The 27570-nt window shown below is 54.6% G+C and overlaps 2 protein-coding genes across 2 annotated transcripts in view; one reads left to right on the top strand and one right to left on the bottom strand.

Moving 5' to 3' along the window:
• Positions 1-2506, top strand: part of Vps37b (VPS37B subunit of ESCRT-I) — a 29455-nt gene extending 26949 nt beyond the window's left edge. The window contains exon 4 of the mRNA XM_038346254.1: positions 406-2506. Within this exon, the coding sequence (XP_038202182.1) occupies positions 406-897 (492 nt within the window). The 3' untranslated portion in view covers positions 898-2506. The remainder of the gene's footprint in view (positions 1-405) is intronic.
• Positions 2507-4996: 2490 nt separating this feature from the next.
• Hip1r (huntingtin interacting protein 1 related) overlaps positions 4997-27570 on the bottom strand; it is a 28890-nt gene continuing 6316 nt past the window's right edge. Inside the window, exons 2-32 of the mRNA XM_038345537.1 lie at positions 18238-18301; positions 17877-18019; positions 17640-17696; positions 16711-16791; positions 16217-16293; positions 15913-15974; positions 12839-12979; positions 12235-12292; positions 12074-12149; positions 11821-11961; positions 11592-11653; positions 11333-11405; positions 11066-11249; positions 10889-10977; positions 10702-10818; positions 10524-10625; positions 10120-10314; positions 9028-9175; positions 8822-8908; positions 8365-8472; positions 8065-8201; positions 7747-7857; positions 7568-7626; positions 7356-7386; positions 7207-7269; positions 6877-6977; positions 6659-6764; positions 6440-6563; positions 6303-6364; positions 5984-6190; positions 4997-5797 (exon numbers count right to left, since the gene is read on the bottom strand). Coding sequence (XP_038201465.1) covers positions 5750-5797; positions 5984-6190; positions 6303-6364; positions 6440-6563; positions 6659-6764; positions 6877-6977; positions 7207-7269; positions 7356-7386; positions 7568-7626; positions 7747-7857; positions 8065-8201; positions 8365-8472; positions 8822-8908; positions 9028-9175; positions 10120-10314; positions 10524-10625; positions 10702-10818; positions 10889-10977; positions 11066-11249; positions 11333-11405; positions 11592-11653; positions 11821-11961; positions 12074-12149; positions 12235-12292; positions 12839-12979; positions 15913-15974; positions 16217-16293; positions 16711-16791; positions 17640-17696; positions 17877-18019; positions 18238-18301 — 3114 coding nt within the window. The 3' untranslated portion in view covers positions 4997-5749. The remainder of the gene's footprint in view (positions 5798-5983; positions 6191-6302; positions 6365-6439; positions 6564-6658; positions 6765-6876; positions 6978-7206; positions 7270-7355; positions 7387-7567; positions 7627-7746; positions 7858-8064; positions 8202-8364; positions 8473-8821; positions 8909-9027; positions 9176-10119; positions 10315-10523; positions 10626-10701; positions 10819-10888; positions 10978-11065; positions 11250-11332; positions 11406-11591; positions 11654-11820; positions 11962-12073; positions 12150-12234; positions 12293-12838; positions 12980-15912; positions 15975-16216; positions 16294-16710; positions 16792-17639; positions 17697-17876; positions 18020-18237; positions 18302-27570) is intronic.

Genomic DNA, 27570 nt, shown 5'->3' with positions numbered 1-27570 from the left:
AAGCAGGTTTCTCTGCTGCTGCCCCTGACCAGGGTGAGTCATTGGTCAGGGTGCAGCCAGGTAGAAATCAGAAGGCAGGGCCCGGGCAATAACCATCTCTGGAGTAGAGAGCTGGCAGCTCAGGATGGTGTCGTTGGAAGGCAAGACCTTGCCAGGCCTGCCATCTGTTGTGATTCTGGAAGCTGGGGCCAACAGCAGGGCCATCCACCCCATCTTCCTGGGCGAGCAGACCCGGGCACACCTGCAGTCTGCAGCTCTGAGCCTGCCGAAGACTGTCACCGAGGCCTATTCCCAGGAGGAGGGTGCCACAGGGAACTAGAGCCTCCTTCCCTGGCCTGGACTGTGAAGGGAGCATTCTTCCTAACAGTGGGCCTGTCTTGTAATCGTTTCTCCTGCTTCTTGTAGAACATGGCAGAGAAGTTTCTGGATGGAGAGCTTCCTCTGGATGCCTTCATTGATGTCTACCAGAGCAAGCGGAAGCTGGCACACATGCGGCGTGTGAAAGTGGAGAAGCTCCAGGAGCTGGTGCTGAAGGGACAGAGACTCCCACAGGCTGGGGCCCCAGTACCACCTAGGGTGCCTGAGCCATCAACTGCCACCTCCCTGCTCTACCCATCTCTGGAGGCCACTGGGCTCCCTTCTGTCGTGCCTCGGCGCATCCCACCACCTCCACCCCCCGTGCCCGCAGGACACATAGCCACCCCATTCACTGCTGCCATGGGCTCAGGACAGGCTTCTCCATACCCAGGATTACAGTGCCCACCTCTGCCCCCCAGAGTGGGCCTCCCCTCTCAGCAAGGATTCTCTGCACAATTGGTGTCGCCATACCCACCAGCCCTGCCCCAGAGACCCCCTCCACGGCTGGCTCCACACCAGCCCGGCTTCATCCTCCAGTGAGCTCTGGCGTCTGTTCTTCCTGCAAGACACCCTCTGCCTGCCATGCCAAGCTCTTCAAATGGAGGCTGCGGAGTCCAGCCTCTGGGCCAATGGCTTGGGTGCCCTGGGTCAGCGCGTCCATCCGACTTTAGAACTGTAGGTCCATGGTAAGCAACGGAGAGCGAGTTTTGTGGACCAAGGGAGCTCTTTGTGCCAGGCCAGTCTGGCACGCGGGTCCTGACATCGGTCTGTGCTCTAGGTGTGATTTCTAAGTATCTAGTGTTGATGGACTTGAGCATCTGGAAGAGAAACCTCCCCTCCAATTTAGAGTCATGGCCCTCCTGTTGCAGCTTTATTTAATAAGCATGGTTAATTATATCTGTTTTATTTTCAAGTCTTGGTCTACCAGCTGCTATGGTGCCAGTAAAGGCTGGTTTACACTGGCCAGCCTGGAACGTGTGCCCACAGCCAGGCCTTGCTGGGCACCTGTGCTGTCCCCTCAGTCTGTGCCAGGCAGGTGCATCAGTCACCTCTCCTCCCACCAGACTGGATGCTCTCGGCTCAAAACCGTGAGCATAGTTTGCACTTGGCTGCCGTGTACAGAGGCCAGGAGAGCTGTGGCTCTGGGTGTGAGGCCAGTGTGAGCTGGACTTTGCACAGCATAGTCCTCAGCCCTCACTCACACCTCAAGTCTCATGATGGTTTCTGTGAAAAAGAAAATACTCAGTGTTTTTACTACACTTGTAATTTTCCTGTTTTATATTTGGAAAGGAAACTTTTTTGACACTCTCAAGACCATTCAGGGAAACTTTTTTAAAAATGCAGAGACTGTTTCGAGCTGGTTAAAAATGCAGATTTATTGAGTGCCGCTTCCTGTCAGGCGAGCAGTGCATGGTCACATCCGTCAGTGCCCATGCTGTGCCTTAGCTTCACTTGGTGCCGGGACTCAGATGCCTGCAGTGCGCCGGTCATGGCTGCCTCGGTGGGCCTCATTGCTTTGTGATAGGTCAGAGAAGGCCCGTCCACCTTCAACCAGGATACTCTTGGGAGTGTTCTCTGCCATCGCTGACAGTGCTGCAAGCGTTGGCCAAGAGCACAGAAGGGGTTCGGGAAAAGCCCACCTCGCGGGAATGACAGCGGTGGCTCCTTCCTCTCTGGGCTCTCATCTGCAGGTGCCACGTGTGCAGAGTTCCCAGGGCCCAGGTGGGGGGGCAGCCACCACACCTGTTCCCAGAAGAGGGCTGTGTGCCTGTTGGTAGAAGTTAGAGCCCTTCCCGTGCCCTGCCAGCTGGCTGCAACCCGAGGTGACAGGGCAGAACTGATTAGAGAGCCTGTCCCTGGCGGTAGCGCCAGCCTGTGTCCCCAAGTCCTGTCCTCCTGTTCCTGGGTTTGGACCCCAATGGAGCTGTTCTGTAAAGAGACAAAGCTGTATGTACCACCTCGATACCTCTGCCACCAGCTGCCCCCGGGAACGCCCACTGCCCCAGTCACGGGCTGCAGCCACGGGAGCTCCAGGTGGATGTGGTGAAGGGGCCGCCAGGCTGACCTTGCCATCGCTGCCCAGGGCCATATCTGGCACCGGGGTTGTAAAGCTGTAGAACTCTTAATAAATTGAGAATTATTAATTTCAGTTTGTTGCATTTCTCTTATTTATTTATTTATTTATTTATTTATTTTTGCCTGCCACTGCTTTACATGGTTCTAGAATGTCTTAACAAAAGGCTGATGGCTGGACAGGCAGGAGGAGTGCTAGGAGTTCAAGGCCAGCCTGTTCTACAGAATAAGTTCCAGGTCTCAAAAAACAAAAAAAACAAAAAAAAAAAAAAAAAAAAAAAAACCAAAAAAAACAAAAAAAAAAAAAAAAAAAAAAAAAAAAAAAACAAAGCTGTTTATTCTGGATCCCTGGCACTAGCCATGGGTTGGTTGGTTCAGGGTTTTTTGTTTTGTTGTTGTGTTTTGTTTTTTTCTGACTGTCCCGGAACTCATTTTGTAGATCAGGCTGGTCTCAAACTCACAGAGATCCGCCTGCCTTTGCCTCCTGAGTGCTGGGATTAAAGGCGTGCGACACCACCATCCTCTCCAGGTAAGGCTTGTATAAGTCAGATAGCAGTAACAGAAAAATGTTTCTGACATAGGACTGTGTGTTTGGGATTGCAGCCATAGCACTGAGGGTGACTTCAAGCACCAGCCATCCTTGGTCTCTGCGCCACAGATGAAATAGCTAGGACACCGGCGGTTTCAGGTGCTTGGTTTTAGGGGCTAACACTTTGTTTCAAGAAAGTGTGCTGGAGAGATGGCTCAGTGGTTAAGAGCATTGCCTGCTCTTCCAAAGGTCCTGAGTTCAATTCCCAGCAACCACATGGTGGCTCACAACCATCTGTAATGAGGTCTGGTGCCCTCTCCTGGCATGCAGACATACACACAGACAGAATATTGTATACATAATGAATATTTAAAAATAAGTGTCCCCTCCCACACCAAGCCCCACTGTGTGCTGCCTCCTGTGACCTGGTTGAGCTTGTTCCTTGTCATCTGCGCTCTGCTGATTTGCTGAGCTGTGTGTCTGGACTACAAGACCCCTATAAGGGATTGTGACCCAGAAGCATCCCATGACTTCTTCTGAGGAAGATGCTCACATATATGGCCCTACGATTATGCACAGGACATGCCTGTGGTCATATTAGGAAGAAGGAAGTTTGTCCTGAAAAATCAATTCCCCTTGAAAAAGAATTTGATAGTTTCTTTCACAAAAGCTTACAGTCAAATCTGTAGCCCTTTCCATGGTAAGTATGTTGAACTTCACAGTAATTTGAGTCTTTTTTTTTCCCCCAAGACAGTTTCTCTGTCCTGGAACTCGATCTGTAGACCAGGCTGGCCTCGAACTCACAGAGATCCGCCTGCCTCTGCCTCCCAAGTGCTGGGATTAAAGACAGGCATGCCACTACCGCCTGGTGATATGAGTCTTTATAAACTTAGATTTATCGAGTCTTTTTCTTCCCCCTTGGACCCTGTTTACTTAGGAGTGTGACCAGAGGCTGGGGAATGATGTGGAGAGGTAGGGATTGATTGGTGTAGTCACCTGTGGTAACTGGTCTCCAGTTCCAGGTTGGAGCCACAGAATGCGAGGTCAGATGGACCCTTTGGATCACTAGCTAGTTTGGACCAATTTTCTCTGGTTTGTACATATGAATACTCTTAAGAAGCATTTGAAATTCTATAAAAACATAATTCAGACCTGGCAGCCAGCTCCATTAGCCTCACACTGGAGATCAAGTTGCAAAGCACTGGAACACACAGGCTTTTACCCTGCTGCCCAGGAGGCTTGCCTGCCCCAGTAGCATACACTCTTCTATAAATCTTATATAAATGCTGAGTGTGGGGATGGGGGCCCCCAGCCACCTCTGCTGGGCTGCAGGTTGAGTGGTGATCTCTGGAGCTTGGAGGTCAAGGTCCTCGCCCACCAGCTCAGACACTAGAAGTCTGGAAACCGCCAACTGTAACCAAATGGTCTCAGATTAGTGCCCTGGTGTTAACCACTGGTGAGGCCCTAGCAGCTTCCAGGCTGGAATAGCAGTGGTCTCAGGGAGGCCTTGGGAGGATGGGAGGGCCATGATGGCTAGCCTGTAGGAAAAGATGGCCCATGCTACAGCAACCTAGAGGAAGGCTGACTGGTGCCTGGTGACAACTGGACTAGCAAGAGTCTTCGTGTCCTCAGGTTCTAATGTCAACTGCGGGCACCTGCACAGGGCCAGAGAAGTGTGCATCTCTGGAAAAATGAAAAACCTGGCACAGGCCCTCACTAGGGCACTGGTAACAACAGTGTTTTATTGCCAATGGAATTCAAACACAGGGAATACTAGACACAGAGCAAAGGAACTGGCTTCCTCCCACAGTCCCGGACCTTGGCCCACGGTTGGTAGCTTTCCCAGGGCACAGGGCAGGGAGGGAAGCTGGGCACCTATCCAGCTCTGCTGCTGTCTCTATCGGTGGCCTGGATCTCCCCACCCGCAACTACTCCCTCTCACAGGCTCAAGAAACACAAATTTATTCCAACTGTCAGAGGCAGGCAAGGCTAGGCCTCCAAGTCTGGGCTGCTCCACCTGGGGGCCCCACAGGAGCTCCCAAAAAGGTAGGCTGTGGCTTCTGTTTGTTTTAGCTTCTTACTGAGCTGAAAGTCCCCAGCTTCAGGAGGACTGAAATCTCCCCACGAAGGTGGGTGATAAGCAGCCATACTAGTGAAGGCAGCCAGGCCAGGAGAAGGGAAAACAGGAAATGGGAGGGTGGCTCAGAGTCCGGCTGGGAATGGAAACTCAAGCACAGAGGCAGCACCTGAGCCAGGGCTGCCCCAGGCACAGCCCAGCAGCAGCCCTGGACATCCTGTTGCCAGGTCCCCACACTAAGCCTGGTTTCCTGGGACTCTGAGCATGGATGCCCTAGCACCAGGCCCCAGAGGATGATACAGCCTAGCCCACCTGCTCTCCCTCAAGGGCCACAGGTCACCCCCTCATCCCCAAAAGCCAGCAGGGAACCCTCTCTTTCTGTCCACTTGCAGCCTGACTGAAGCTCAGAGCAGGACAGCTCCTGGCGTGACCTGCCCCCGTGTGTGGACTGACAATATTCACACCGTCCCAGATGTTAGCCGCGGCTGTGGCTCAGGCCTGCCGGTCCCGGCTGCTCTGGGCAGTTCCTACTAAGATAAATAGACTCAAATCCAGATCAACTACCCTACGGAGCCAAGACCCCTTGGGCTGGTGAAGGCTGCTTTGGGCTCCAGGTGCAGGAGTTCAAGCCTCTCAGAGGCTCCTTGACCATCGCCAGACAGCTACGTAAGGCCCAGCGTGACCAGCAGCCGTCCCGCTGGACACCTGGAGGCCTAGTAGTTCACAAGCTGGGCTGGGTAGACGCCGTCCTTTGTGCTGAGCTGCAGGAGTCAAAATGAGGGGCTCAGTAGGTGAGGCCAGAAGCACATGTACCATCCAGGTACAGACACTAACCTTTGCACACTCATGCACGCACACGTACACACACACACACACACACACACACACACACACACATACACACACACGCTCACTCTCCTCCCTAACCCAGCACTGATGCCTGGCACCTGATTGTCTGGCCTGGGGGCTATACTGGGTTTCTGAGCCAAGGGTGGCTTCTTGGTGGCCGAACTCCGGGGAGCTGGGCTGGGTCTGCTGGGTTCTTCCTCTCCAGGTGTCCCCATCACCCCGGCCAGGACATAGTGCTGTCTGCGCAGTTCCCCGAGCCGTACACGCTCTGCCTCCAGTGTCTTCTCCAGCTCCAGGACTCGCACCTGCAGGCCACAGAGCCAATTCAGCACTCAGCGCTGCCCATGAGTCCCAGGGACTTTCCCAGGTACCAGTCTCAAGAGGGAGCCTGGCAGCTGGGTGCATGAGGGCGCTCACTTGTGTCTCCATCTCCTGTTTCTTCAGCTTGATGAGGGACAGGCCGGAGAAATCCATGGTGTCTGTGATCAGGAGGAAGGAGGAAGCTGAGCAAGCTCTCCCACCAGCTCTGGGAAACCCGAGTACGCAGCACTTGCCTCTGTCCTCGATCTGTTCCTGGCCGGATTTGGTGGAGGCCACCACGTTAGCGGCCCTCTCGTTGACAGAGCGGGAGCACTCCTGCAGGCGGCTCAGGTGGGGGCTGTGTTTGTCAGCTTTTACCTGTAGGGAGCACAGTGGGCACCATCTGCTGGCCACAGGCAGCCAGTGAGGGCCCCAAGTCCAGGCCGGACACAAACATGGGCACAGCCTCTCACCTTGGAGGCTGCCACCAGCTGGGCTGTGCTGGCTGCAATCTCGTGTGAGCAGACGATGAGCTCCTCATATTTACCCGTGTGAAGCACCACCTTGTCAGCCGACTCCCTAGGGATGGGGACCAGTCAGGGTCTGGGGCTCTGCACCATCAACAAGAAGGTCAACCCACACTCCAGACCTAAGCGCCTGTCCGGGCCCACCCCCACCTAGGGTGACATACACCAACTGTGTGGCTCCCCAGCCCACTGCCTTAGAGGCGGAGATGAGGCCTTCAGTCCACCGAGAGTTCTTGGCATAAAATTCCTGCTGCGTGGCTGCCCCCTAGTGGTGATGAAAGGACAAGACAGGATGAAGGACATTTCAGGGAGGAATGGGTGCCCACAGGGCATATCCCTGAAGCCTCCCTGAGGTGTGGGGATTTTTAGATGTGGCAATGGACCCTGTATGGTGGGGTGGGGTTGGGGGCGTCATGCACAAAGGGGTCAGGGCTCTGAGGTGACCTTTCTGACCCAGCAAGGGAGGCTGCCAGACCACGGCCCTGCCTGCTCACCCTGCCGATCTCCACGATTTCCTTCTGCAGGCTGGTGGAGGTCATCACGAGGAGCCGGATGGCCTGCCAAGACCAAGATATGTCTGATTCATTTTCCAGGTGGTCCCAACGCAGAGGCCGCCCTGGGGTCAGTCACCCACCGCACTCACCTTCATGAGGTCTGTGCAGGAGTTGAGGATCCTGGGGAGGAGCAGGGAAGAAAGAGAAGACAGCTCTGCAATGTGGCCTTGTGACATCATGCAAGGCTCAGCCACAGCAGGGCAGGGGACATGTGCAGCCTCGTGCCCAATCCCCATTCTGGACAGCTCAGCAGTCAGGAAGTTGCTCTGGGCTGGGCTCTGGGGCTGGAAGCCGTACCCACCTCTCATTCACCTCCAGTTTCACCCCTGAGCTCTCATGGCGGGCCTGGTTCATCATGTCCTGTTCCGTGACAGAGAATGAGCCAGCAGATCACAAGAAACTACCTACCGCTCTCAGAGACAGCCTCCAGCCCTAGTTCCTTTCCTGCAGGGACTGGGAGTCCTGATGTTCGGTCCTTACCTCAATGCTCCGCACAGCATCCTCAATGGCCGCAGAGGTGGCTGCCATCTCCTTGTCAACCATGGCCCCGAGCTCCTCTTGCCGCACATCCAGGCTCTTGGGCTTCAGGTCCTGGGATGGCACAAGTCAGACAGGGAGTTGACCCTCACCAAGGCCCAGTGGAGCTGTGCAGGGAGTAGCAGGCTGGGGGCGGCGTGTGCAGGTGCAGCCCTGTGTCCTGATGCTGTGTGCTCACGGCCTGCACACCTGCACACCTAGCTCACGGACAGAGAAGTCAGCCCGCTTCGGCCCGCACTGTGCCTGGGATGCACACCTCACCTGGCCCAACTGAAGAAGACCCTGCAGGGGGGCCCGCATTAGGCTGGGCTGTGCCCTTGGTAGCACTGTCCGGTCCTGCAGCTGGCCTGTGAGCTCCAGAGCCCGGGCTCCACATTCCCTGCAAGTGTCAATCAGGCCTGTGGGGGTTAAGGAAGGTTTGTGAGGAGTCCCTTTGCCTGAGAAAAGTCCCCACACACCCTGGCCTACGAACTAATGCAAAACCTTGTCCCCTGTGCACTGTGAAGACCCCTGTGTGAGACAGGGTGACACAGCCAGGCCCTGCCACCAGGATCAACTTACGGTCAGCAGGGTCAGTGGGGGCCAGGTGGGAGGTGGCGCCACCATTGATGATGGTGTCCGCAGCCAGATGGGAGAAGCGGGTCAGTGCTGCCACCAGGGCAGAAGCATCTGCAGGTGGATAAGGCCAAGGTCGTCGGGAGGGAGCAATGAGATTCTTGGTGTGGGGAAACACCAAAGCAACTGCATAGTTTTCTCAGAAAGCCTGGGCCAAGGCCCCAGAACCCCAGCATGGATGAGAACAGAGGGCACGCTGAAGCGGCTGAGAGGTCATTTACCAAGCAGAGCCAGCGTGACCTCAGGCCCCGTGCTCCCTCTACTTCCTACGGGCACAAGGCTCTGAGTGGCAACAGGCTTCCTGGAGAGGCGCCTATCACTCTAAGAACCCCCGACCCGGCAGCCCTAGCTTCGGGAGCCCTACAGAAACTACAGGTCCATTCTACCTTCCACCTGTCCTTACCTTCAGAGCAGGTCAGGTACTGGCTGTGGCCCTTCTCCAGGGCACTCACCGTGTCCAGGGCTGCCTGGGCCCGGCTCACCAAGTAGTCTGCAAGTATGGGGCACAAGTGTAAGGCCTAGCCCGCTGCCACCTGCTTCTCATGAGTGGGTGACAGGAGCAAGCCTGCCTGCTGGGTGAGCCGCCTCCTGGAGCCCTTGTGCACACACCTGGGGAGCTGGTACAGCGCAGATGCAGGGGGTCATCCAGCTTGCTCACTGCATCCTGCAGAATGGCCTCCGCCTCGGCAGCAGCGCTGCACAACACTACAAACTGGTCGTCCAGCAGCTTCTGCCGCAGCCCCTGCTCTTGTGACTCCTGAGGGCAAGGACGAAACCTTCAGACACCTTCAAGGTTTAGCTCCAGGAACTGACAGTGGGAGGCTGGTCAAGGCCAGCTGACTCCCTCCACAGAAGGATGTCCTAGCCGAGCTGGGGTAGAGCTCTATCTCCCTACCTCCCAGGGCTTGGAAGACTCATGGGGTGAGATGGGGTGGGAGTGGGGGGCAAACAGCTCAGTGAGAAACAGCCCAGGACCTAGACAGGCTTATCTCAAAGGGCCACTGGGCATACAGTAAGCTGTTCAATAGCTGGCAAAATGGCTTAGTGGGTAAAGGCGTCTGCCACCAAGCATGGCAATCTGACATCCCGGGTTCAGTGCCCAGAACCCAGAAGGCGGAAGGAAAGAACTGACTCCTGCGAGCTCCTCTGACCTCCACCGTGAGCTCCACCTCAACAAAAGAAACTGTTTTCTAAAAAAGAAAGAAAGAAAGAAAGAAAGAAAGAAAGAAAGAAAGAAAGAAAGAAAGAAAGAAAGAAAGGGCATTCTGTATCATAAGACAACGAGAAAATGCAAATCAAAATCTCAATCACAATAAACAACGCTGAGTGGTGGGGCACACCCAGGACTCTGAAGGCCGAGACAGGAGACTACCCTGGCCTTGAGGCTAGCCTGGAATATATATATATATATATATATATATATATATATATATATATATAGAGAGAGAGAGAGAGAGAGAGAGAGAGAATATAAATCAGCAAGGGCTTTGTACCCACGTAACTGGCTGAAACAAGAAGACAGTCAAAAAGATGGCAAGGATGTGGAGAACTTGGAACCCATTTCTTGGGCCCAGGCTGCTTTTGCGAGAGGTGAGAATGTCTCAGCCGTGGAAGGGAAGCCAGGCTCCGAGCAGTGAGAATGCTGACTCACTCACACCAAGGGTGCGCCTCACAATGTGGCAAGGCAGAAGGAGGCCATACCTTTTCTGCCAGCCGCCCCTGCAGCTCGCCCTTCTCCTGGGAGCTGCGCTGCTGCTCTTGGCTGAGTGCTTCCTCCTTCTTCCGCACCAAGCTCTGGGCAGCCAGCAGCTCTGCTTCCCGCTGCTGCATGGCTCCACTCAGTGCATCCTTCTCTGCATTCAAGGTGTCTAGCCGTGCACTCAGCTCTGACCCACTCTGTGAACATGAAGAAGCCCAACAGCCATGCCAACCCTGCCTGGCCTTACCCCTGTGTTTACAGCCCGTGTCTTATTATCACACCATTCCTAAGACACTGAGAGTTTCCTGCGGTCAAGGAGGTACCTGGCCTGCTTGGGGGCCCACTGCCATGTAAGTATGGCCCAGTTTACAGGAAAGAGGACCCAACTTGTGCCAGCTGCACGCACCTGCTCTGTGCGGCTCAGGGCCTCCTGTGCATGGGCCAGCTCTCCTGCCTTGGCTGCCAGCTCCCTTTTGAGTTTCTCCAACTGGTCACTCTGTTCCTCCATCTAGGAAGGGACAGCAGGTCAGTAGGGCAGCAGGGCTGGGATGGCATGGGGCGGGGCCACACACAACTCAACACACCTTCATCTCGGACTCACGCTTCACTTGTTCCATCTGGAAGGCTAGCTGCTCCTTCACCCGCGCCACCTCTTCCTGACTCTGCTGCGTCACCGTCAGCTGCTTGGCTGTGTCTGCATTCTGGAAGGCAGGGGACGGGTTCTGATTCTGGACCCCTGGCCACACTGCCCTTCCTGGGGCTGGTACCCACCTTCCTGAGCAGCTCGGCATGCGTGTTAATGAGTTCGTTGTGCTTCTCCTTCAGCTTGCTGTAGCGCGCCTCCGTGGCACTGGCTTTCCCTGCAGAGAGGCAAGGCTGAGTGAGATGAGCAGGCAGGATGGAATCCACCCTCATCCGGCTGCTGGGTACCACCACAGAGGTGCACACTCTCTGCCTCCTCTCGCAGGCTCTGGTTCCGGGCGCCTTCCAGCTGCATGGCCTTCAGCTGGGCCAGCTCGTGCCGCAGCTGCTCGTTGTCCACCAGGGCCTTCTGCTTCTGTTTCCGCTGTTCCTCCAGCTCTGCCTCCAGAGCATTTACCTGACCCTTCAGCTGTGAGATGTACCGCTGGGCCTGCAGGGCAGGAAGGAGCGCATGGAGCCCAGGCCCGCCCAGGTGGGGACCGCCCTTGGCCACGCCTTTGGCCACGCCCTCACCTCCATCTTGATCTTCTCCAACTCGGCACGCAGGACTCCCACCTCTCTCTTCAAGTTCTCAATCTGCATGTCCCTGGGGTCAGAGGTCGTGGGGCTCAAGTTCATAGCTGGAAGGTCACAGACTGCCCAACACAGACAGGGTCTGGTTCCTCACCAGTGGCCCCTCAGGATTTCCATTACTCTGTAGTTCCCACCTACGACCTTTCCAGTCAGGAAGGCTCTTTCTACCTTCTATCCCAGGTGTGCCCTGGGGACTCACCTGTCATCCTTCATGGAGCCATTGGGAGGTCCAAAAGTCTGATCAAAGAGGTCAGCCACCACCTGCCATAGCAGAGAACATAGACCTCGGCCCCACATTCTTATGCCCTCCATGGTGGGGAGGCCCAGTGGAGGGGCAAACCCTACGTTGTGCCCAGCCTTGTGTCAGAGGCCCTTCTTCAGGGGACCAGACGATGCGACATGGGGAGACTAGCAGGTGGAGAGCTTACCGCCGGCTCCCCAGCAGGGGGCCCACTGCTGATCTCAATGAGGTTCTCAGGCTCCTCATCTTCCGGGGCCTCCTCTGGGATCACCACCACAGGCTTGATGTGCTCGGCCAGGGCTGAAGCCCGCAGGAAATTGGGGGGTCCCTGTAGGGACAGCAGGGGGGAGATGCTCAGCCACCTCCAGAAGCCTTCTGTGGACTCAGCCAGAGCCAGGAAGGAGTCAGGGGCTGTTGACTGTGGGGAGGGGGATGGGCACCTCGGGTAGTCTCGGGATCTGGATGAGCCTCTTAAAGTACAGCATGTCTGAGGCTCGGCGGAAGAAGTTTTTGAGGCTGCAATGGAACAGGGAGACAGGTCACAGGGGAGCCATCAGGCCCTCTCCAACCATGCTCTGCTCCCCCCACCATGGGCTGGTACCTGTGAAACTGTTCGTGGAACCGGTCCCTGTGGCCTTGCAGGGTGTCTGCTGGGAGACCTGAGGGACACAAGTGGACAGGACCCCTCTGCACACTGCTCCAAGGTGTGCATTCCTCCCCTGCCCCGAGATTCTAGACCCGCGGGAGAGGAGAGGGTCACTGTGGCCTGGCCAGTCCACTCTAACTGGGAAAGAGACTTCATGGGTCATTCAGCTCTGACACTGAATCAGAGGGTGGCACTGGGGAGGTGGACATGCCACCAGGGCCATGGCTTTGGGGCGGTCTCCAACCAAAGTGAAAAGTGAAGTCGCGCTGAGGACCTCTGCTAACACTACAACGATAGCCCTTCCACTACTGCTCCCCAGAGACACGGGGAGGGGCCACTGTCCTCGCCTATACCAGGTGTGCAAAAGCCAGGAAAACAAAAACTCTATGTATTGTCTCTCTGCTCTGGAAGATGGTAGTTTTCATAAAGCACATTACTATTGCTGGCCTCGGGATGGTTTACAGGTGACCTTTCTACTGGTGGCTCACCTCTCACCCTTCCTTTCAGTAACACGAGGAGCATAAGACCCCATATACCCACCCAGGACCGTGCAACTCACAGGCGTGCAGCTTGAACATGAGCTTCACGGTGTAGTGGTAGAGGTGGCTGCAGTCCTGGATGACCTGGATGAGGGGGGCCAAGCGGCACTGGCCAGAGGACATCTGGGACACTGCGATGGCTGTGTTGAGCTGCCGGAAAACTGAGGAAGAGGAGCAGGTGGAAGCAAGTGTGAGCGGATGCGGCTAGAGGTGGGCACAGGCTAGCCCCACCACAGCTCACACTTTGAGCTCACACTGTGGTGGCTCTGGAATCAATGAGTGGCCTTACACCATGCTGTCAAAACCACAGTGAAGGTTTGAAGATGGTTGGGACTCTAATCTGGGCCTGGACTGCAGCCCCTATGCTGGTGGCTATCTTGGGCCAAGGACACACCCCCAGGAATGAGGACAAGCAGGACAGCAAGGATGAGCAGTCCTCTCGATACGCTGCAGATCAGGAAGGGTTTTCCAGAACCTCCCACCAGGGTGGGCCCGAGACAGAAGTGACTGTTCCACACCCAAGGCCCTGAACCTCAGAGAACGAAGATTGTTACCAAAGGCCAGAGAGATGGCTCAGTGGGCACAAGTGCTGGCCACGTCACCTGATGACTTCCATGGCAGGAGAGAACTGTCTCCTTCAAGTGGTTCTCTAACCTCCACACATGTGCCACAGCATAGGTATGTCCACACGCATGCACACATGCACACATGCACACAAATAAAATGTAGTAAATGTGTTTTGAAAGACTGCCACTCCAGCAAGGCACGTTGAGCAAACCTAGAAGCACTCAGGAAGCTGAGACAGGGGAATTGAGCTCAAGGCCAAATTGGACTATAAAGCAAAGCCTGTCTAAAACCAGCAGCAAGGGCTGCACAGATGGCTGAGGAGCTCAACAGCACTGGCTGCCCTTCCAGAGGACCTGAGTTCCATTCCTAGAACACATATGGGGCCTCAGCCACCTGTAACGCTGGCTCCAGGGGATCTGACACCCTCTTCTGGCTTCTGCAGGCACCAGGCACTGCCCATGGTGCAGATAGATGTACATGCAGGCAAAACATCCATACATGTGAAGAGAGAGAGAGAGAGAGAGAGAGAGAGAGAGAGAGAGAGACTGCCATTCCAATACCTCATCCTATAGATGTGGAAACAGGCTAGGGTTTGTTCCGGGCCATGCATGGCCTCGGACACAGGCTTTACAAGCCCCCAGTGAGCCAATCTCTCACTTGCCCTGGAGACCCTGAGAATCAGGCCTTGTATCAGAACTCCAGAGAAGGAGGGATAAAGGACAAACACGAAGCTGCCTCCTCCCTTGGCCTGCATCTTCTCTGGGGCAGAGAGAGGAATGACAACGAGCAGGGCAATGAGCCAGGGTGGGAGAGCAGCCAGGGCCCACACTGGGCACTCAGTTCCTGGAGCCTTGCTCTGCCCTAATGGGACGGGGTTATTTGCGAGCTTCAGCAGCAGAGGGAGAAGCGGGATGGAAGATGGCCTCCCTCGCCCTTACTCCAGTCCCAACTGGAGGTCGCACTAGGTACACTTTAGGTATCAAATGTGTGACTTGTGTGACTAAAATGTGTTTTGTGACCTGCCTTACTTCAGGCAGAACACTCTAGTTCTTTCTGGCCAAGGTAAAAATGTCCTCCCACCCCTTTCTGTGTCTTCTCTCCCTCCTTCTCAGGGTCCCCTGCATTCTAGGTAAGCACTCCACTACTGAGCTACAGCCCTGCCTAATGTAGACCAGGTTGGCCTCAAACTCAAATCCGCTTACACAGGCCTCTCCAGCATATAGATTAAAGGCATGGGCCACCATGCCCAGACTTCTTTTTACTTAAAGTGTTTTCCTTTATTTTTATTTTATTTATCTAAGTGTTCTGCGTGTGCACCACCAGCATGCAGTGCCCTCAGAAGCCAGAAGAGGGCATCAGATCTCCTAGGACTGGAGTTAGTTGGGAGCCACCGTGAGGACTCTCGGAACCCCTTGCAGGGCCTGCAGAGCAGCCAGTGCTCCTCTCCACTGAGGGCCCCTCCAGTTCCCCTCTTGTCACTTTTCAGACTAGGTCTCACAAAGTTCCCCAGGTTGACCTTGAACTCACTCTAGCTCCTAATTTTCCTGCCTCAGCCTTCTGAGTAGAACGTGTCTCTAAGAGCCTTGCACTCCCTTTGAAGGCAGTGTGTTGTGGCTGGCTTTCCTCTGCCATGTGAGGGTTTCTGCTTTCTGTGCTGTGGGCTGAAGTGAGGAGGCCCCTGCACCTCTCACCTGTGCACCCAGGTGTGTCTTCAGAAGCTCAGTAGACAGCGAGGTCTTTGTACTTCACTGAAACATCTATGTCACCAAGGATGGGGCCTGCTGGCTCTTCCCACTTCCCTGGTAGGGACCACAGCCTGCCTACCTGGGCCTCCTCCCAGCCAGGAGCAGCCAGGGTGGGGACGGGGACGTGGGGTGTACGGCGAATCTGATGGCCTGTGTGCTCTGGGAAGCTTGGGCTTCACTCTTTTGCCAAGACACAATTCCTTGTCCAGCTGCTCTGCTGGGCCACACCCTGGTAACCTGGCCTCTGCTCCCATGTTGAGCCCTGGGCAGGCTGCAAGCTGACCTCTCACCCACCAGAGCCACAGGCCCGGCATCTTGGGCTCTGCCGTGGACAACACTGGGTCACCAGCAGCTGTTTTGAAGGTGCAGCCCAGAACAATCACCTCCCAGGCTGGGAGGGAGAGCCCTCCGAGATTTCCTGTCCAACGGCTGCCAGTTCTTCGGCTGAACAGTCTAACAGAACCCAGAGGCATTTCAGAACACAGCAGGAAATGTTGCCCACATTCTCTCTCCCGGAGGGGACTGCAGCTGCTGAGGCCACGCAGGAGCCTAGAGAGCTCCTGCACAGCCCACACCACACCGCCTCCACATCCGGGACCCACAGAATAATGTTCAGATGCTGTGTCCTGGACGAACACACAGGGTCCCAAGGCAGTGCCGGGGAGCAGGTGCACCTAACAGCACCGGGCTGCAGCAGCACTCCCCAGAGCATGCCCGGCACCAGGAGAAGCAGCAGTGAGAATGTCAGTCTGGCCGCAGCCTGGCATGAGTGATGTGCCCACCTGACTCAGAAAGCTTCAGCTCACAGTCCATGTAGTCAAACATCTCCACGGTCAGCTGGAAACTAGGAGAGAGGAAGGATGCACGGGGTGCAGGGCACACCCATCTAACCCCCAAGACTGCTTTGGGACAGGAAGCACACGCCCCATCAGGTACACACTGAACCAAACAGACCCCATCCCTGGCCCATGTGAGACCATGACCTTCAACCCGAGAGGTGCAGCCTCATTTGACATCAAGGCCCCTGGTGGGCACCTGATCTCAAACACTCAGGGGTATGGGAGAAACTGAGGCACACAGACTCACATGTTATTCACATCAGTTCCGGCTGCCTTCTCCAGCACCTCGTCTGTTACCTCCAGGCCTCCAGGAAACTGAGGGTGCTGCAAAGACAGCCCCCCACTCAGCTGCAGCCTTGCTGAGCAGCCACATGCCAGGCCCCATCCCTGCTCCCGACAGCGCCACGAGGAGAGTGGCCAGGGAGGTTCCCCAATCCTGTGTCCAGGGCCCCCAGCCGCTCTGGTTATGCTGAAGGGGCTGAGAATTTGGGGACAACAGAAAGCCTGGGGAGAGGACAGGGGCAACCTGGCCAGAACTGAAAGATATGGCCACCGGACCACAGCAGGCATCCACATTGGATCTATGTAGACACGGAGGTGAGTTGGCAATCTCCGTCAGTCATCCTAGCCTCTATGGGAAGTGGACAGACCATGGACAGGACAGATTCCAACCCTCCTCTATGTCCCCAGATGTCCCAGAGGGAAGGGCTCCCCAATCCCTCAGCCCCACAGTTCTACTACCTTGAGGTGGAAGGAGATTTTGGTCAGCAACAGTTTGGTATAGACATTCACCAGGTGTCCATACTGGTCTCGAAGGTGCCCCTGTAAGAGTGGAGCCCAGTGTGAGGCATTGTCAAGAGCAAGCCCGGAACCCTAAGGCCTGAGCACCCCTCAAGGCAGGGGAGAAACTAGGTGGCGAGGGCAGATCGAGGGCCATTCCTCACGTCAGTCACTTTTCCCGCCAGCCTTCACCAGTCTCATAACTCTCTCCAGCTTCCTCCCCTCCTAATTTTACTCCTTGGTCATTCTTGCCAGAGAAAGCCTTGTGAGAGGCAAAGCGAGCCCTTTGTCCAGGGCGACAGGCCAATTCTGAGCTGGGCCACTTCATTAAAGTGCTGCTGGCAGACAGGGGAATTCTGCCTGTATGTAGAATCCGGCTCCTCTTGCAAAATGTCATGGTGGGCCACACCAGCTTGGGCCTGGGCCTGTGGCAGGCACTGTGATGAATCAATGAGTGTAGCGGCTCTGGACAGACAACAGCCTCCTGAGATCCACTCAGCTATGTGGCCCAGGAGAGCTCAGAGAGTGAAGTCTGAGGCCCTTCCCTCCTGAGGCCATGACTTCTGAGGATATCAGAGTGGATCCAGACACAGCCCCCACCCCTGGGATCTGACTATGGGTCTGAGAATGGCCTGGCAAGTGCAGGGAAAATTCCAGTCTGTAACAGGGCTTCTGAAGCCACAGTCTAGGGGAGCCTGGGAGTCCCTGCTCTCCACACAGGCATGGGGTTGCTACTAACGGGCTTGCCTTATAGAGGTGGAGCCTTATAGATGCTCAGCCTATACGGTAGCCCCAAGGACAGTTCTAGCTGCTGCAGAGGGGGAGGAAAGAACAAGCCCAGATGGTGCCCTCAGCTCAGCCGCACTGCCGGGCGCTGTCCTCACACCTACCCACAGGTCACCGGTCTCACGTATGTTGCTCCGGTACCGCTGGCAGTCATGCAGCACCTGGGGCAGAAGGAAGGTGAGAGGACAGGGTGGACAGTGGAGAGGCAGGGCCAGTCCCGAGCGCGGGGGACAGACACAAGGACAGAAAAGTCTCCTTCAACACTTCAAAGGGGTACTGTCAGCTGGTGAAATGCAGGCCTACTGAGCCTGTGAGACCAAAGGGCTACAGTCACTACTCACATTGGGGTGTCCATCTCGGAGGACTTTGTGAAGGACATGGCAGAACTTCCAGCTGAGGATGGAGCTGCTGGGCAGTGGCAGGCCAATGGCATAGGACCAGAAGGTAAAGGCCCCCTTCTCATGGTGAGTGCCCAGAATGATGCCTTAGAGGGTCAAGGCCAAGTGAGGGACAGACAGAAGTGTGGGCAGTTACTGTGCAGAAAGCCCCTGTCACTGGGCCCTGGCACCCTCTGCAGTTCCCCGGTCACAACAACTAGAGGTCTTGGGTCAAGCTCTCCCAGCCCAGCACAGCCTGGGTCAGGAGCATGCCCATCCCACAGCCTCCTCACACCCCCACAAGGCCCAAGGAGCACAAGGATACGCCGGGCATGCTTCTCCTTCACAGGGGCCTCCTGGCTGTTGATGGCTTTGCTGATGCTGATGGCCTACGAGAAACACAGAAGCAGAATTAGACACCCGTCTGCAGCTGTCTGGCCAGCACCACCCAAACGGATGGGTCACCTACTCTGGTGGAGGAGGTGTGAGGAGAACGAACATGTTTGTCTGAGCCATGCTCCCAGGAACCTCTACATGACCTGTAGCTGATGTCAACACCACAGCAACCAAGAGCTCCAGGCTCAGGCGGGAGGAAAGCTGGGCCGTGGCTCAGAAAGACATGTCTGATCTACCTCACATTGCTCTCCCTGAAGAGGTCCCCAGACTCCAGGAGTGACTAAGGGCATGGCCAACAGAGCATCCTCTACCCAAGTTCCCCACCAGGAAAAGCAGCAGAGACTTGGCCCCAGCCCAGTTGAGCCCCTGGTCCTCACAGTCTCCTTCTATAAAAGTACACGTTACTCCCTTTCCTGTACAGCAGGGCCCACAGCAAGGCTGTCAGCTGACAGCCAGCCAGATGCACGCAGAAGCCAGGCTCTGTCACTGCTGCCACACCACAGGTGCCCACTCATGCCACTGAGAAGGACAACTGTGGCCTCCTGGGGGAGGGGGAAGCCAGCGGAGAATCTGCTTCGCACCAGGCTGTTGTCACCTGAGAAGGAAGAAGCCTCACACTTGACCAAAACCACAGCCACAGTCCTGAAGGTGGTTCTACCCTCTGCTGGCCACATCTTATTTCCCCAGCTCAACACCGTCCAGGAAGGCTTCCTTTCAGCAGCAGGGCACACAGCACACAGCATCCCTCACCCGGTCCTCCAGACTCCACTGGGAGTCAGTGTTTATGAACTGAGAAAAGCTCCCCAGTTCATGCTGCATTTTATTCAACTCTGTGAAGCTGTGATTCTTTGCCTGTCTAAACAGGTCTAATAAACAGCTGAATGGCCAATAGCAAAGCAGGAGCAAGGATAGGCAGGGTTGGCAGGTAGAGACTATAAACAGGAGGAGAAACAAGAAAGAAGAGGGGAGCAGTAGGGCCAGGCACCCAGCCAGCCAAGGAGTAAGAAGTATGGAAGTAAGAAAAGGAAAAAGCCCAGAGGCAAAAGGTAGATGGGATAATTTAAGTGAAGAAAAGCTGGCAAGAAACAAGCCAAGGCCAGGCAGTCATAGCTAAGAATAAGCCTCCATGTATGATTTATTTGGGAGCTGGGTGGTGGGCCCCTCAAAAAAGCCAAAGGAGCAAACACATCACACAACACCCTGGTTGATGTCTCAATCTAAGTGGATGCCCCAGCCCTTGCTGAGCAGGCTGACTCAATTTTCCTATAAAAGTAGCTGGCCTGGTGGGGCCAAGTGTCCCTTTCTGCTCGGAGGCATGTGTCTGGGGCCTGCCAGGGCTGGGCAGGGCTGCTCCTTAGCTGGACCCTGCACCCCACAGTCCAGCAAGGTACACTGACGTCCTTTCACACACAGGGCCTATTATGAGAGACTCGTTGGAATTTGGGGACCTGGGACTGCAGCCGAGCCCTCCCACCTCACTGAACTAGGGTTCTGAAGGAACACAAGCAGGGTCTGCTTTCCCAAGTACACAAAGCCTCAGCCAGCCAACCACCTGTTCTCATGGGTGCTGAGCCTGCATCCACAGCCCCCAGGTCTCTTATTCCTCACAAACACAGGGTGGTCACCCAGCAGCTGAGGTGAGGCTGATGCTCTGCATGGGTACCTCACCTCTACTGAGGGAAGGTGGGCACAATGGCAGCCATGGGGACAATCAGAGAGACCCGGGGAAGACCAGCACTGCACACGCCTCTGGGAAGCCACCTGGGAGATGGTGACTATGCTGTTTCCTTAGAGGAAACTGAAGCGCAGAGGGCCCACTGATCTGCTGGGCTCCGTGCTGTGTCCTCGGCGTGATTGTGACACAGCTTCCAGGTAGAGCTCTCCCCTGGCAGGAGTCACGTGCTAAGTGGGCTGGGCCACCCAGAGCATTAAGCAAGCAGCTGTGGCCCCAGCAAGAAGTGTCCCTCCCTGGGCTATGGAACCACAACCTTCAGTGCCTTGACACCGAGCTGGGAGCTGGCTCTAATGATGAATGCCACCTGTCCTGGAAGATTCCTGGCAAGGAGGGAGGAGATGGAGCTGCCCTGGTGGCCCAGATGACAAATGACCTGGGTGGGGTAAGATACTTAGAATTGGCGAGTACAGCCTGGGGACGGACAAGCAGGGAATCTTTTTCTTCTGAGGAAAAAGACCACCAAGGGGTCATGACAAAACCTTCCAGACCCCAGGCCTCCCCAGCCAGCAGCGGAGTCTCTGCTTTTCTTTGCCAGGGGCTAGAGAGATGGCCCATGTGTTAAGCTCTTCGAAAGGTCCCAAGTCCAGTTCCCAGCATCTACATCAGGAGCTCACAACCACTTGTGACTCCAGGATCAGACCACTGGCCTCTCAGGGCACCTGCACTCACCTGCAGACACACACAGTTAAAAACCGCGGGAGATCTCTGCGCCCACCTTGGCTAGCAGAGGAACAATCTGAAGCGGACAAAGAAGGCAGCTCAGTTCTACAGACTCCGTAGCCAGTGCTGTTCAAACTTTGAGACTGACTCCTAAACATCTCTCTCCACATTAATGTGTGCATGCATGTGCATGCGTGTGTTTGTGTAAGCACATATGTGACATGGCATGAGTGTAGAAGTCAGAGGACAACTCAAAGGACTCTCTCCTTCTACCATGTAAATCCCAGGATCCAAAGTCCGGTTTTCAGGCTTAGTGGCATCACCCTTACCAGCTGTGCCATCTCAATACCCTACCCCCTTTTTAAATAGGGTTATTGTGTAGCTTAGTTCAAACGCACTATGGAGCTGAGGGGCTTGAACTCCTGACCCAAGTGTGCTAAGATTAAAGGCATGTGCCACCACCGCCCGATGAGCCTCTGCTTTCTTGAGCCCCCATGTAACACACCTAGCCCCTCTCTCCACTGGACCCCTCAGCCCCTTTGCTGTTGTGTTTAGATAGGGTCTCTTGTGTAGTTCTGTCTATCCTGAAATTTACTATGTAGACCGGATTGTCTTGCAAAACAGAGCTTTTCTGGCCTCTGCCTCCCAAGTGCTGGGATTAAAGGTGTGAGCCACTACAAGGGGCTGCCCTTGGCCCTCTTTAAATCTGATTTATGGTTCTCTAAATCCCATCTGATAGTGTTACTCTCTCAAGTCACCTATGGTATGTCAGTGGCATGTGGCAGCAGGCCTGCCTGTGTGTGCGGCTGCCCCCACGCCTACAGTAAGGAGGTCATGAGGTACTGAAGAATGCGACCCTGGAGGGAACGTGGCAGGGTCTTCTGTGGAGGGCCTGGGTGCCACCCATCCCTGAGCTGGCCACAAGGGATAGGACTGTGTCAGCTAGCCATCCTGTGCAGGCGCAGGCTGGCTCCTGGGAACACAGGCCCGTTGTGTGCAGGGTGGGCAGATGTGTGGGTGGCCAGTGCCACACAAGGAGGCCCAGTGCTCACACAGTGGGAGTCTGTAGGGACTCCTGGCCCTCACTCATCCTCCCAGGCAGCAGCAGGCAGACAGGGGTGGCACCTCCCACCTCCCCTGGGCTTCCTGCATGGATCTTCCTCAGGGAGGTGGCTATGGGTCACATCTGAGCAAAAGTGGAGTTAAGAGCACTTCAGAATCTCACTGTGTGTGGAATATCTGACCGACCCTAATATGTAACATAGCTCTGCTCTGAGGCTAAAGTGTGGTATGGTCTGACCTCAGTGAAACTTGGGGTCCTGGAACCATGTCACCCCATGTAGCAGGTGGAAAACCAGAGTGACGGGGCAGGGGAGGGAGGGAGAGGAGGGAATCCTGGCCAGAGAACATTCTTCTATCACCCTGGTACATCAGGGGTGGGAGCAGCTCCTCTCAGGCAAAGGTGATCCCTTCTGGCTCTCAGGGTCTACCATCCTGGAGATACCTCAGGGAAGGACAACCCCAAGATCAGGATGAAAACCTGGATAGGGTATCTGGATGCTTATCACACCCCGAGTCCTGTCTGACTCCTCAGAAAGCCAAGAAGAACCATTTCCATCCAGCTGAGTGAAGAGGAAGTGTGCATCAGAGGATCCCAGAGATACAGGGTCTCTCCCTATCTTTTTTTTAAAAAGATTTATTTATTATGTATACAACATTCTGCCTCCATGTATGCCCGTATGCCAGAGGAGGGCGCCAGATCTCAGTACAGATGGTTGTGAGCCACCATGTGGTTGCTGGGAATTGAACTCAGGACCTCTGGAAGAGCAGCCAGTGCTCTTAACCTCTGAGCCATCTCTACAGCCCTCTTTTTTTTTTTTTTTTTTAAGACAGGGTCTCACATGTAGCCCTGGCTGGTCTCTGTGTAGACCAAACTAGCTTTGAATTCACAGATTAACCCATCTCTGCCTCTCAAGTGGACGACCAGGCTTGGCCCCTTCTCCCTACTTCTGCACTAGGCAGACGAGGTCCTCTCAGTCAGCGAGGAAACAGGGCAATTACAAACTCCATGGCAACTGTGAGATGCTGAGAAACTGCTAGGGGACAGGACAGAGGGTCGGCCGGGTCGGACCTCTAAGAAACGCAGCGAGTCCACATCAATGCCCCAGCAGCCACCAGCTGCTGACAGGTTTTGCATCTGATTCCACCCAGTGCCAGCACCAGGAAGGACTGACCTCAGAGAGGCAGAGGCCAGGAGGAAGTGCAGGGCTGCCACCCAGGGCCATGGAAGGACAAACATCTCACAACTAGAAGACAGCCTCGCCAGCACAGCCACGCTCGAGAACCCACAACGTGTGCCGTGGGGCCAGCAACCAGGACTCAGTAACATAATGATTCCACCCATTTACTGAGTTTATCCTTGTGCCAAGTGCTTGGCCAGGGTTCCTCACCGGGTTTTCAGGAGAAACCCCAAAAGTGGGCAGCTAAGGACACTGAGGCTTTGTGAGAAAGCCACTCCCCCAGGTCATAGAGAGACAAAGCACACTGTGTCACCTCTCCAGGCCTAGACCATCGCAACAGGACCCTCACGTGACTGTGCACTGTGATCTCACGGGAAGAGCAGCACGGAAGAGCAGCATGTCTGCCCACTGCCCCTCAGCTACAAGCAGTTGGCGGGACTCACTCCCAGGGTCCTGGTTCTGGAGAGCGACCTAGGCAGCCTCTCTGGCTCTCTGAAGGGACAGTTCAGGAAGAAGTGTCCATGTAGGTGTCCTTTTACCCTACATGAAAATCAAACTTACCAGGGCCCCCAAACACAGAGGACCTGGCCTGACGACAGATCAGGACATGGATTCTGGACCGTGGAAGTGCTGGAGGTCATGGGTGATAAGGGCTAGGCTGGGTCCCGTCCCCAGTCTCATGCCTTGGTGCTGGACTCCTGACACTGAACCTGGCCTTCACCTCCCTACCTTGGATCCCCATAGCAGCTTCAATCTTACATTCATCCAGGCTGGACCTCCAAAAAGGCTTAACCAAAGCCTAGGGGAGCCCAAGTCCATGTCCTCAGGGTGCACCTGTCCTGCTTATCCACTACAACTCCATTCTTCTGTCTCAGACAACAAAAAACCAAACCTTAGGAAGGATGACTGGACCAGGTCAAATGAAGCCCACTGACTCCTGAGAAGACCAGAGCTGCCTGCCAACAGCCCTGGACCAGGACCTACAAGGGTCCCAGCAGGCATCCTAGAGGGTCCTGTTTCAGCAGAGGGAACTGCGTGAGACAGGAGACACTTCCTACACAAGCACATGGGTGAGAGGTGGGCTGTGTGTTCAGGGACGTCCCATCAGCTCTAAGGCCTCATGCAGACCACACCACCACCTGAGGCCCAACAAAAGGGGGCCCAGGACGTTGTGGACATCCAGCACATGGAAGAACCATGGTTGGGCTGGCAAGGGGGCCATGGGGCTCACACAATGCTCAGTGTCAGCACCGTGTTCTGCAACCCACAGCCCCACAGCCTAGGGGGCACAGAATCAGCGTGGACTTGATCTACCGCTTTCTTTTCCGGGAGCCCACACACCCAAGGCAGGAGGCCCTTTCCACCCAGTTCCTCCACTGTGAGCTGCAGTGCCTCAGCGGGTGCTCCAACACACTAGCAGACACCGCTTTAGACTTCCTGACTTTAGCTCCCCCAGCTGTGAGGCAGAAGCGAAGACATGTCAGCTTTGGACAAGAGCTCCAACCCCAGCAAACAGAAGGAAAACCCAATCACCACACAGCACCTGACAAACCATCTCTACAATCGTGCCCACACTGCGTCCTGCTCCTCAGGGAACCAGATTTCCCATCACAGTGCTGAGCCTCTCGGCAGCCTGTCCACAGCTACCCTGACTAGAGCAGCTACCTGTAGCTGTAAGACATCCTAGATTTTGTTCGTTTGTTTGTTTTTGGTTTTGAGACAGTTCATGACTGGCCTGGAACTCAGAGATCCACCTGCCTCTACCTGGGGTTAAAGGTGTGCATCCCCATGCCTGGCTGTGCCCGGGTTACTTTCATTAAGAGCACTGTCCACTGAAATTGTCTGCTTAGATGATCACTTACATCCTGTCTCCAACTCCATGGACACACAGGTACCCCACTCCCATCCATGAGTTTCATACTCAAAGATTCGACCAAATGCCAACTAAAATATTGAAGGAGAAAAATCTGCATTTGGACTGCCCACACAGAGGTTTTGTCCTCATAAATCCCTGAGCAATAGAGGATAACAGGTCATGTATATGTAACTGATACTGTATCAGGTACATGATTTAAATTATGTGAGTGCATGTATATAAACCACATGTGAAAACTGCACATTTATACAAGGGACTTGAACATCCGTGGATTCTGGTTTGTCTGTTTTGACACAAGGTCTCACAGTGTAGCCCTGGCTAGCCTAGAACTCACTATGTAGACCAGGCTGGCCTGGAACTCACAGAGATCTGCCTCCTGAATGCTGGGATTAAAGATGTGTGTCACCAGGTCCCTCAGATCCTGGTATTTTCAGAGGTCCAGGACCTAATTCCCTAGACCAGTGGTTCTCAACCTATAGGTCGCAACCCCTTTGAGGGGTTCAAACAACCCCTTCACAGGGGTCGCATATCAGATATCCTGCATATCAGATATTTGCATTACAATCCATTACAGTAGCAAAATTACAGTTATGAAGTAGCAATGAAAACAATTTTACGGTGGGGGGGCAGCACAACGTGAGGAACTGTATTAAAGGGTTGCAGCGTTAGGAAGGCTGAGAACCACGCTCTAGACACTGAGGATGAGCACGCGTCTTCCACTCCAGCATCTCCAGGGCAGTCAATAAGTCTCTACCGGACACATGTGAATGGGAGCACTTACGGCACAAGAGTGCTTTCAGACCTAAGCACGCCTACTTTAAGGCAGCGTCTTTCTTCATAATAACTGAGCCGCTAGAGTTAATTATTAAGACAGCTATTAAACAATTTCTATTTTTAAAATCATCCCTGAAATGAATCAACTTAAGCCTCCTTGTGCAGTTATCACGAGGCTTACCAGCAGCAGTTGGCAGGGACAGGCAGGTTCCTCCAAGAGCCCAGGCTCGGGGCTGTTGGCAGGGCGGAGAGTTACTTTGCTCTGTGAGTCCAAAGCCTGGCTTGGAGGACAGAGTGCTCTCATTCAAACATTTCTGCTACCTCAAAGGCCATTGATGACCATAAACACAGGAGTTCTGTAGCTGGGGAAGCTAAGCTGGGGCCACATGCAAAGTAGCGGAGAGGCCGAAGCCGGATCATTTCAGCAGACAGGAAGTCAGCAGCGACTGGCCCTGGTTCATTCAACTGCATCTCGCTCCATTCCAGTCTCCTGGCCCTTTGGTCCTGGCCTCCACTGCTCCACCATTCAAGAAATGCAAACATTAGTCTATGACCGTCCACACCTCAAAGGATGGCATGAAAGCCCCGGGAAAGAATCTGCCCTTTGGTCACTATTGACAAATTCATGGCCCAACCCACTGCCACCCCAGCTCCAGACTTTGTGGGTGGAATACAGGGCAGAAAGGCATGGCCCTGAGTCACACCTCTGCTGGGCCAGCATCTAGATGGGCAGGACATCGAGGGAGGCAGCCGGGTGGCTTGGTTTCCGCGGCACTGGTGATGTCATCGCAAACCTGACTGTCCAACAAGCCAGAGGACTGACTCACGCCCAGGCAGATGAACCTATTGCAGTTTGAGTCTTATGTTTACTTAGCAAGAAGAGAAAAAAATTCCCACTGGGACTAATGTCTTCCTCCGTGGGCTCATTCAATCCAGTATGGTGCTGTGGGCCATGCCGAGCAGGACCTCTCAGGCTTGCCTGCTCCCAAGGCTGCCCTTCTTGAAGCATGGTGTAGCCCTATGGAGGACACATGGCCCTCACTTGTGGATATTGGGTATAGCGGTGGGTGTATCTGAACGGTAGCTGACCCTAGATGGACACACACCCAGCCCTACAACTACCCACTTCTTCCCGCTCTGCAGGTTAACTGTCGCGTGTCCACGTCACTGAATTTGCTCAGTCACCCAACCTCCACAAGCCAATGAAAACAGCCAAATCTATAGTACAGAGCAGGAAAGGAAGACATAGTTAATGTGGCCACATTGGGAAGGATCCAGTGACCCCCTCAAGACCACTTTCAGTCGGATTGAAGTTTAAATAGAGGGCCAGGTCAGGATGCCCACCACTGACCCCCCACTCTCTGGGCTCCACTCTCATCTTGCAAGGTGATCTGACAAGCCCTTAGAACTGAAAATCTCCTCAGGAAATAAGTTCCCCTTCCTGCTCCCAGCCTTTTCCTTCTTCCAGCATGAGATTCCTGGGGAAATTCCAATTTCTCGGAGGTCCATTGTTCCCAGTCCAAGCTGAGAGGTGTGTCTCTCTAGAACAGCGTTTCTTAACATGTCAGTTGTGACCCCTTTGGGGCTGCATATCAGATATTTACATAACGATTCATAGTAGCAAAATTGTTATGAAGTAACAACAAAAACAATTTTCTGGGGCTGGAGAGATGGCTCAGCAGTTAAGAACACTGGCTGCTCTTCCAAAGGTCCTGAGTTCAATTCCCAGCAACGACATGGTGACTCACAACCATCTGTAATGAGGTCTGGTCCCCTCCTCTGGCCTACAGGCCTACATGTAGGCAGAACACTGTATAAATAAATAAATCTTTATTTAAAAAAGAAAGAAAGAAAGAAAGAAAGAAAGAAAGAAAGAAAGAAAGAAAGAAAGAGCCAAGCGGTGGTGGCGCATGCCTTTAATCCCAGTTCCAGGACAAGCTCCAAAGCTACAGAGAAACCCTGCCTCAAAAAACAAAA

This window comes from Arvicola amphibius, chromosome 10 (assembly GCF_903992535.2).
Source record: "Arvicola amphibius chromosome 10, mArvAmp1.2, whole genome shotgun sequence".
Taxonomy (NCBI): domain Eukaryota; kingdom Metazoa; phylum Chordata; class Mammalia; order Rodentia; family Cricetidae; genus Arvicola; species Arvicola amphibius.
The sequence above is the reverse complement of the archived record's forward strand: the minus strand, read 5'-3'. Positions and strand labels throughout refer to the sequence as shown.